We start from the raw sequence: 10197 nt of genomic DNA on the forward strand, positions 1-10197 counted from the left end.
GTAGCAGGAACATTTGCAAAGACCTCCAAAGCTTAAGGTGGAAAGAGAGCTTACCCTGTAAGTGGAGGAGGGTCAGGGTGGCTGGAGCACAGCATGAGGGGATAAGCACAAGGAAGGAGGAGATGAGGCTGGATATGAGAGCATGTGGAGCCAGATCATGTGACGCCACGAAGGCTAGGGTAAGCCTTTGGGTCTCTATTCTAACAACAAGGAGAAGACCCTAAATTTTAAGCAGGGATAGGTAATGTAATGGACTTCATTTTCAAAAAGATCATTCTAGGGGTCAGCAGGTGTCATAATGGTTAAGGCTCTGAACTCCCACATGGTCAAAAGTGGCTCCTGTCCCGGACTGGGCATCTTGAAACTCATGCCAGGTACGTGTGTACGCATGCCTAAAATTCCGAGAGGAGGTTGGAGGAGAATGGAGTTTATGTGGCCATCCCCCTTGGGGGATGATTTCTCTCTCTCTCTCTCTCTCCAGTGAGCATATGTACTGTACAGTAAAAATCTCACAAATTTCCAGAAAAGCGATCAGACCATTTAGATTTGCAGAAAGAAAGTAAATACATGGTAGGATTGGGGTAATTTGTGAATAGGTGTGTGTGTGTTTCATGTGTGTGTGTCTGTGTGTGATAAACTGCCCCCATTGGCTTCTCTTCCAAATAAATCATATGATTTAATTTAAGGAACATGTTTAAATGTATAAAATAAAGAATATCAGGATTTAGAGGAAATTTCCATAAAGAACAGAGTTTAAAATAAATTTAATTGGTTAAGTTTTGTTTGGAAAACAAATGAGGTAAGTGCCAACTGACATATCACACGTAGGTTTAATGCTGACCTTCATTCTGAAATGTCACATATGTGATGGTGGCACACCTTCAGGGAGATTTCTAAGAAACTCTGTGCCATGATAACAGGGGTGGGAATGAAGCTGAGGTTATGGGAAGAGCAAAGCTCCTCTCCTCTCTCTACCACCATGTGGGAGCATATGACCTTTGTGTCTGCAAAGTCGGAGTCCTGAACAAACAGGCTTATTCATAACATTCTTCAGATATGATGAAACATCTTTTTCTGGTTCATTTCAGTGAAATATTACTAACAACCAGAATCCCGGGCTCCATTTTTCAGGGCAGTTTCTGTTCTGCACTATTTAGGCTACAATAGTAAAATGGCTCCCAAGAAATGATGGAACCTATTTTCCACATCTCTTCTTTAATGCACTTGATGGTTGATGGTGCAAAGTTTGAAATGTTAGGAAAGACACAGCCAGGACAAAAAAGAAAAAAAGTGAAAAATCATGAAAATGTTTCTTTGTAAATCTATTTTTCTTTATAATTTGAAAGTCAAAATTTGTTCAGAGCATCACTAAAAATCATTCTAACCAGTCTGAATCACTTACATAGTATTTGCATGCTAAGGATGACTATATAAAGATCACTATTTTCATATACTGTATACAGTGGACATTTCCTGGCAGAAGGCTGGGATCCGAGTCACATTAGGTTTGAGCATGACTTCTCTTCCCTTCTTCCTGCCTCTTCTGACCTACCTTCACTCAAAAGTTATCAACCATTGGGAACCAGCAGTTAGCGTAATGGCTATGTCGCTGGACTCCCACGTAGTCGACCGCGGTTTGTGTCCCGGACCCGGTGGCTTAAAACTCACGCTGGGCGCGTGTGCGTGCGTGCCCAAGATCCCGAGAGGAGAATGGAGGAGAAGGGATTGCGGCGTGACCATCCCCCCTGGGGGGTGATTTCTCGCTTTCTGTCTCTATGTCTCTCTCTGTCTGTCTGGCGAGCGCACGCGCCCTACAGTGAAAATCTCTCCAAAAAAAAAAAAAGTTATCAACCACTCTCTGACGGTGTATAAAAATGAGTGACTTTATTTATAATCATAGTAGCTATATTATTATATATATAATAATTGCTACAAGATATAGGAAATTAGTAGTATGAAACCAACACTTTTATTCACTTCAGTTTAAGAGGCCAAATGCAAAATAGGAAAAAAAAAAATCCCACCCTAAAATGCAAATAAATATCCTCTCCCCCATTCTTATGCTCCTCACCTCTATCTCACAGTGTTTCCATAAGTCTTCAGACTCAGGGTGGGGGGCACGCGTGCTTCTTTGCATTTCTTAGTGGAAGGGGTTATCACTTCTATTCACAGCTGAGAGGTGGGAAGGAGTTGGAACTGCTGTAGAAAACGTTGACATTTAAATGTATAGTTATAGTTCTCCAAGGGGTAGACTATTGTTATGTATACAAGAGTATTTCAAAAAGTTCATAGAAAGTGGAATTAAAGTATAAGTTTATTTTGATGCAAGAAATTCTAAGTTTTTCATAATAGTTTTTTCATAATACACATTTTCAGTCAATATATTTTCTTTTTTTTTAGAGAGATGTTTTTACTATAGGGTGTGTGCACTCACTGGATAGACAGAAACAGAAAGTGAGAAATCACCCCCAAGGGGATGGCCACACCACAATCCCTTCTCCTCCATTATCCTCTTGGGATTTTGGGTACGTACACACACATGCCCAGTGTGAGTTTTTTAAGTTGTCAGGTCCAGGACCTGAACCACAGTTGATTATGTGGGAGTCCAGTGACATAACCATTATGCTATCTTCTTTTTCCAACTTTTTGAAGTTCTCTCATATGGTATGTATAAACTATCAGCAAAGTAATTACTTAAGTATGTTGCACACCAAAGAGGTAAAAATAACAAGCTTGGTTTAAACAAACTGTAACTTTAAATTTATTTACATTAGGCATTTAAAATTTCAATCCTGAAGTTTTATTTCAATGTTTGGAAATAACTAATATACTACTCCCTCTCATGTGTAATGGTTGTGTCTCTGTAACTGGTGTATATTTAAATTTTGCATGATATCAGTTTAAAATATCATCATGAAATAAAATACAGGTTGAGTATACTTTATCCAAAATACTCGGAACTAGGTGTGTTTCTGATTTTGGGTTTGAGAGTATCTTCATATGCATAATGAGATATTTGGGGAATGGGACCCAAGTCTAACATAAAATTAATTTTTGTTTCATATACACCTTATACCCATACCCTGAAAGTAATTTATACAGTATTTTTATATTACATTGTTTTGACTGTGACCAGTCACATGAGGTCAGGTGTGGAATTTCCTACTTGTAGTGTCATGTTGATGTTCAAAAACTTCTAGATTTTGGCAAAGCTGTAGAAAGGCAGGTGGGAGGTGCCAATGAATGACACTGGAGCCACATGGGAGGTTTGAGTTTGAATCCTGGGTTGATTTGAACATGCTGGCTGTGCACCTGTGGTCTTGTCTGGCTGAGAGGCTGGGAAGAGGACTGCAGCATGAAAAGACCCTGTCAAGGATACATGTATCTCTCTCTCTCCTTCTCATAAGAAATAAATAAGTAAACTTAAAAAAAAAAAAGGTGTCTGATTTTGAAGCACTTAAATGTTAACGTCCATGTTTTCTCTGGATTTGCCAATTGTAGGGTATATACTTTTCCCCAGGATGCTGACAGATGTGCATTGGTGGGTTTACATCTTCTTCACATGAATCTCTTGCAATACACAAATGTGTGTGTGTGTGTATACACACACACAGACACCTTTTAAAAAAACATGCAACTGAGCTCAACAGAGAGGCCTGTCGTTGGACAAAGCTAACTAGCATGGGGAAATGTAGGCTCATTAGCATTTTGCTCAAATCCCAAATCACTCTCTGTTTTCTTTCTTCTTTTTTTCTTTTTTTAAGAGATATTTGCTATAGGGCGTGTGCACTTGCCGGAGAGACAGAGAAACAGAAAGTGAGAAAGCAACCCCCAGGGGGATGGCCATGCCGCATTCCTTTCTCCTTCATTCTCCTCTCGGGATTTGGGGCATACATGCACACATGCCTGGCCTGCGTTTTAAGCCGCCGGGTCTGGGACTTGAACTACGGCCGGCTACATGGGAGTCCAATGATGTAAAGCACTACGCCATCTGCTGGTCCCTATTTTCATCCATTTCATAAATGATTTAGGAACTCAGAGAAGGGGCTATAGCTATTATGTGAGACAAAATACTAATGCTTTTGCAGCACAGATGCTCTTACAGATCCATGAAGTGACTTATAAGGCAATAATGTCACATTTCAAGGAACTGGCAATCTCTTTCAGCCTTCAAGCCTTCTGTTCTAAGTAATTTCTCCCAACTTAATAGAGGTGAGTCAAATGTCGACACTATTTTCTGGTATGGTACTGCAGTAGCCTAAGTACGAGGAGATTAAAAAAATAGTAATTTGCATGGTAGTATCATTTAGTTTTGATGAAAACAAGAAATTAATCTTACAACTGCAAAATATCCATAGTCACAGCAAAGGATCAGCACCGTGACTGACTCTACTTTCTAAGATTAAATCCACATAAATCAATCATACAAAAAAAGCTTTTATTACTTATAAAGTGTCTTCATTAATTTAAATAACACATTTAATAATTTTGGTGAAAATATCTGATTATTAATAAAAAAAAAGAGAAAACCAGGAAAAGAAATAGCATAAAAATCTGATTATTAAAAAGGGTTCATCTTAAATATTCGAGTGACACAGGTTTCTGGAAACATGTTCCTTACATGAACCCATTAATTAATAACCACAAGGACTGAAGTCAACCTGAAAGCAAGTATGAGAGGTTTATCTTATCTTTCAAGCCACCCAATAAAAGCAGCATGAGTTTTGGAGCCTGAATGACCTGGCTTTAAATCGTTGCTGGATCACTTGCTAGCTGTGACGTCTTAGGGAAATCACTTAACCTTCGTCATATTTTTTTTACCCTCTGAAAACGAGGTTAATAGCACCTACCTTGCAGAGATGACAAGAGTCCAGGCCATGGTTGACCCTTAATAAATGGTAATCATTTTTGTTATTATAGAGAGGAAATAGGAAGACACTGATTATTTATGTAGTTCACATTCACAAAGCTTGGTATTCGTTACACGATGCTTGTGAGTAATGATCATAAGATAAAATAATCTCTTATTTCTTAGCAAAACCTCTGATGAGAGTCATGCAATTATTTCTCTAAGTCTTCTACCTGTAATAACATTTAATATTCACAACAAACTTATGAAGTACGATTTATTTTCCCTGTCTTACAAAAACGGAAACTGAGGCACACAGAAGTTAACTAATTTGTTCAAGGTCATACAACATATGACAGCAGAGTTTATTCTCCTAACTACTTCATCAAGAGCCTGGAAATAAGATAATAGCTGTTCATTCAACAAATAAACAAAGTGCTACATTCTGTACTAGTTACTAGTATCTAAACCTTTATCAAAACACAGTACCGATAACCTTTTTTTACAATATGGTGATTAAAAGCAATTTTATTACCCCAAAGTTATTGCTCAGAGGCCATCATTCCCTGGATTAAAAAAAAGGTTTCATTTGAATTACTGTTATTCAATAATCATAAAAATTACAGCACAACTATACTTTCTTTATAGAACGAATCGAGGTTTCTACATCTTCTGAATAAATGTGAATAAAAATTGTCACTACATTGTGTTGACTTTCCTGTTAAGATCTTGCAAGGACAGAGACAGAAATGATTAGATCGTTGGAAAAGTCATGTGTGTTTTTCTATGTTCTTCTATGCAAAAATGCGTCATGACTTTTCCAACAACCCACTATTTTTATGTAATTGCTATAGTGTTTCTAACATTATTGTCAAATGAGTGGAGGCATTTCTAGTCATTAAGAATACAAAGAGTTGGTCATAAGGCAGATCAATTTTAAAGGCGACTCAAACAAGAAGCATAAGAAACTAGATACATAAGAACAAATGACAAGGCTATTGCCAGGTTCACATGGATTTCCTGCCTCTATTTTTTTTTTTTAATTTTCCTTCTTCTTCCTCCTCGAATAGCCTCAATCATTATTTTCTACTCTCTCAAATGCACCAATAATAAGTAGATAAGGCTTCTGATTACACAAAAATATGTTGAGCTTGAAAAACAGAGTTACTTTCATCTACTATAGAAGGACTAGTTATATGCTTTCAAAACCAAAAAATAATTATGGATAATGTGTAATTTATATGATATACATAAAACAAAATGATGTTTAAATGTTATCCTTATTTCAATTTTAACCATTTTTGTTTCAAGGAACTGTACTACTAAATAATTATGTAAATTAAAATTGGACCAATGATCAAATAGCAGTAGGTTCTGCCTTTTCTCATTTTTAAAGGGGAAACAGGCTGTTCAGAAGCCAAGTTGGTTAATAAAAGGAATGGAACGACATCCAGTTCAGCTTGGGTGAAGGTTATTCTGAAAAGCAATGACTGTTTTTCTCGTCCTTTTGCAATCAACAATGGAAAGCAAAGGATAGTTAGCAACATGGAAACAGAATGGGAAAGGTGCTGGAAATGATCTTTAAAAAGGCACCTGGCATGTAATTACAGAAAACTGTTGGTTTTGCAAATACTGTCAATCTAGAGATGAATGACATTTCCTTGTTTCCCTGTACAAAAGGGGACTGCTCGCAGCAAACCATACAGTGCTCACCTGATTCTGTCCGTCTTCTGGCAACCCTTAGTAGACGGCTGAACCTTGCAGGTGTTCTCCCAAGATCTGGTTACTTCCAGACCCTCCTTTTCATTGATTGTCTGCAATTCCCTTAGTTAAAAGCATGCATCCTCTGTATGTTTGAAGTTTAGTTCGCTTTTCAAGTGCTGTGATGGTGACAGTGCTGCAGTGGGATTTGGATTTTTTAAAAGAAGTCTGAAGGTCCATTGCAGAAAGGTTTCAGGTACACTGACTCTCTCATAGCCTATGTGTACAGAACACTTTGACATTTGCTTTTTAATTTCATTTGCTGGCTTGAAACTTCTTGGAGAAAGAAAACCATAGAGAAGTATCTTTTAAAAGTATTGCCTGATAACTGGCATTTAATTCAGATAATAAATTACTGGGGTTGATATCTAACATTCTAAACACGGCATTTACCTCCTTGATTCAGTCATTATGGAATGAAATCAATGATTTTCATGGCTTAAAAAAATACACTTTGTGATTCATTTCACTTTCTTAGATTCTCCGACTTAACTTTATTTGTGCGGTTTATTCAAACAGTGGTTTTCCTTATGAAATCCTGTAAGTAGGAACCATCTGGAAAGGTTACTGTGGAAGGGACAGGGGCTGGGAGGGTGGGGCTAGAGTTCAAGAGATGCCATGACAACCTTTTTCGGGTTTCCCAGGAAACATGGGTTGCTATGGGAACTGCATCAGTCAGGTCCGAATTAGTAACTTCCGCTGGAAGGGGTGTCTGCCACTTTAATCTTCTTGTGATACTGCAGAAGCTTATCTCTCAGATGCATCAGGAAATTTTTTTTTTTGTTTCTCTCAGCAGCACTGAAACATCTGCTTCTCGACTTTGATAGATGTTGGCTGAGACATATGCACACAACTTCGTGGGAATCTGTTAGTCTAATACTTTGGAAATGCTTAGCAAGCTCCAAAGCATTAAACTAATTAGTCAGCATTAAACTAATTACACCTTGAGCATTTCCCTTTGTTCAAAGTTGTAGAGACCCTCTCAAGGGGGTGGGGGGAGGGTGAGGTTGCAATTCAGATAAAACTTCCAGCCAAAAACCAAATAAACTACGGTAGATTTATAAGTCATTGTCCTAGTTAGATTTTTCATTCACAGTAGCACAGTTGAACATTCAATAAATAATGTTGAAGAGTCCATCAAACTGAAGCAGCCTTTAAGTATTTGCCTGCTTTACTTAGTAAAGAAACAACCCCTTTTAATTTTGAGGTTAAACAGTTACTCTAACCATTCTTTAGTTTCATTTCCTCCCAGGATGTACTGTTTTTCACGGGGCGTGTACTAGAAATGAAGTTTAATGTAAGTTTGTTGTTTGCAATATTAAGAGAGAGGGAGAAAAAAAAAAGGGCTGAGAGAATGCAGCCCACTTGCAAAACAGGCACCTGTTTCAGTATGAAGCAGTAGGGACAGGGAGAATGAAGTGTGTGCTTCCCACTTCATGGCCTTTTCTGATGGATGGTCTGGAAATGTATAAAACAAGGGCATACACAGACCAAGGGGGCACGTTCCACGCAAACTGAGTACAGTATGTCACTTGTATCATACATTAAACATCGGTGAATATCTTTTTGATGTTGACACAAGAGTTGGGATTATTGTTCGTGGTGCAGGTGGCAGTGGAATTGCCCGTTTTGAATGGGGTCTGGGGGAAAGCGCTATGGTTCATACCCGCCTCTTCGATCACCATGTACTCCGACTTACTCAGAGTTGAGTTACTCCTGGCTTTTCGGAGCTCGTCGGCTGAAGAAGAGAGATGCTGGCAACTCCCCACGTGCATGTACTGGGCTTGCTCTTCCCCTTCTGTCTCCCGATGGTAGAAGTAATTGAAGTTGGAAACAATCACAGGAACTGGCAAAGCAATGGTCAGGACACCGGCGATGGCACAGAGAGATCCCACAATCTTGCCCCCTATGGTCACTGGGTGCATATCACCATAGCCTACCGTTGTCATGGTTACCACTGCCCACCAGAAGGCATCCGGGATACTGCTGAAACCTGAAGTGGGGTCGTCTGCCTCAGCAAAGTAGACGGCGCTGGAGAAAAGGATGACTCCAATAAAGAGGAAAAAGATAAGCAAGCCCAATTCCCGCATGGAAGCCTTCAGCGTCTGCCCGAGGATCTGCAGCCCCTTGGAGTGGCGGGAGAGCTTGAAGATACGGAAGACCCTCACCAGGCGGATGACCCTCAAGATGGCCAGGGACATGGCCTGCTGTCCGTTTCCCTGTCGCTCAGCCAGCTCGGTGCCCAGAGTGATGAAATACGGGATGATGGCCACGATGTCTATCAGGTTCATGATATTTCGTGAGAAGGTGGCTTTGCTGGGGCAAGCGAAGAAGCGCACCAGCAGCTCAAAGGAGAACCAGATGATGCACAGGGTCTCCACCACGAAGAAGGGATCCAGAGTTGAGTTACTCCTGGCTTTTCGGAGCTCGTCGGCTGAAGAAGAGAGATGCTGGCAACTCCCCACGTGCATGTACTGGGCTTGCTCTTCCCCTTCTGTCTCCCGATGGTAGAAGTAATTGAAGTTGGAAACAATCACAGGAACTGGCAAAGCAATGGTCAGGACACCGGCGATGGCACAGAGAGATCCCACAATCTTGCCCCCTATGGTCACTGGGTGCATATCACCATAGCCTACCGTTGTCATGGTTACCACTGCCCACCAGAAGGCATCCGGGATACTGCTGAAACCTGAAGTGGGGTCGTCTGCCTCAGCAAAGTAGACGGCGCTGGAGAAAAGGATGACTCCAATAAAGAGGAAAAAGATAAGCAAGCCCAATTCCCGCATGGAAGCCTTCAGCGTCTGCCCGAGGATCTGCAGCCCCTTGGAGTGGCGGGAGAGCTTGAAGATACGGAAGACCCTCACCAGGCGGATGACCCTCAAGATGGCCAGGGACATGGCCTGCTGTCCGTTTCCCTGTCGCTCAGCCAGCTCGGTGCCCAGAGTGATGAAATACGGGATGATGGCCACGATGTCTATCAGGTTCATGATATTTCGTGAGAAGGTGGCTTTGCTGGGGCAAGCGAAGAAGCGCACCAGCAGCTCAAAGGAGAACCAGATGATGCACAGGGTCTCCACCACGAAGAAGGGATCAGAGAAGCTGGAGGCTCCGGCCGGGGTCCCCGACGTGCTGTTGCCAGCCGCCTCGAACACATCCTGAGACGGGGAGGCGGGGTAGTCCTTCTCGTCGCGGAACTCGGGCAGCGTCTCCAGGCAGAAGATGACAATGGAGATGAGGATGACGAGCACGGACACGATGGCGATGCCTCGGGCCGGTCCGGAGCTCTCGGGGTACTCGAAGAGCAGCCACACCAAGTCGCGGCGGGGCAGGGGCCGCTCCTCCTCCCGCAGGAAGCCCTCGTCCTCGCGGAACTTCTCCATGGCCTCCTCGCCCAGCTGGTAGAAGCGGATCTCCTCGGAGAAGATGTCGATGGGCACGTTGACCGGCCGGCGGATGCGGCCCCCGGACTGGTAGTAGTAGAGGATGGCGTCGAAGCTGGGCCGGTTGCGGTCGAAGAAGTACTCGTTGCGGAGCGGGTCGCAGTACCTCATGCGCCGCTTGGGGACGCCCCGCCGGGTCTCCGGGAA

General features: G+C 41.7%; 1 protein-coding gene across 1 annotated transcript in view; it reads right to left on the reverse strand.

Annotated features, from left to right (window-relative positions):
* KCNA3 (potassium voltage-gated channel subfamily A member 3) overlaps positions 1-10197 on the reverse strand; it is a gene marked incomplete at its 5' end in the record, with an annotated part of 23889 nt that extends 13692 nt beyond the window's left edge. Inside the window, 3 exons of the mRNA XM_027772289.1 lie at positions 2072-2199; positions 6563-8991; positions 9688-10197. Coding sequence (XP_027628090.1) covers positions 8155-8991; positions 9688-10197 — 1347 coding nt within the window. The remainder of the gene's footprint in view (positions 1-2071; positions 2200-6562; positions 8992-9687) is intronic.

The sequence above is a fragment of the Tupaia chinensis genome, unplaced genomic scaffold (genome assembly GCF_000334495.1).
Source record: "Tupaia chinensis unplaced genomic scaffold, TupChi_1.0 Scaffold000270_2, whole genome shotgun sequence".
In the NCBI taxonomy this organism is placed as follows: domain Eukaryota; kingdom Metazoa; phylum Chordata; class Mammalia; order Scandentia; family Tupaiidae; genus Tupaia; species Tupaia belangeri.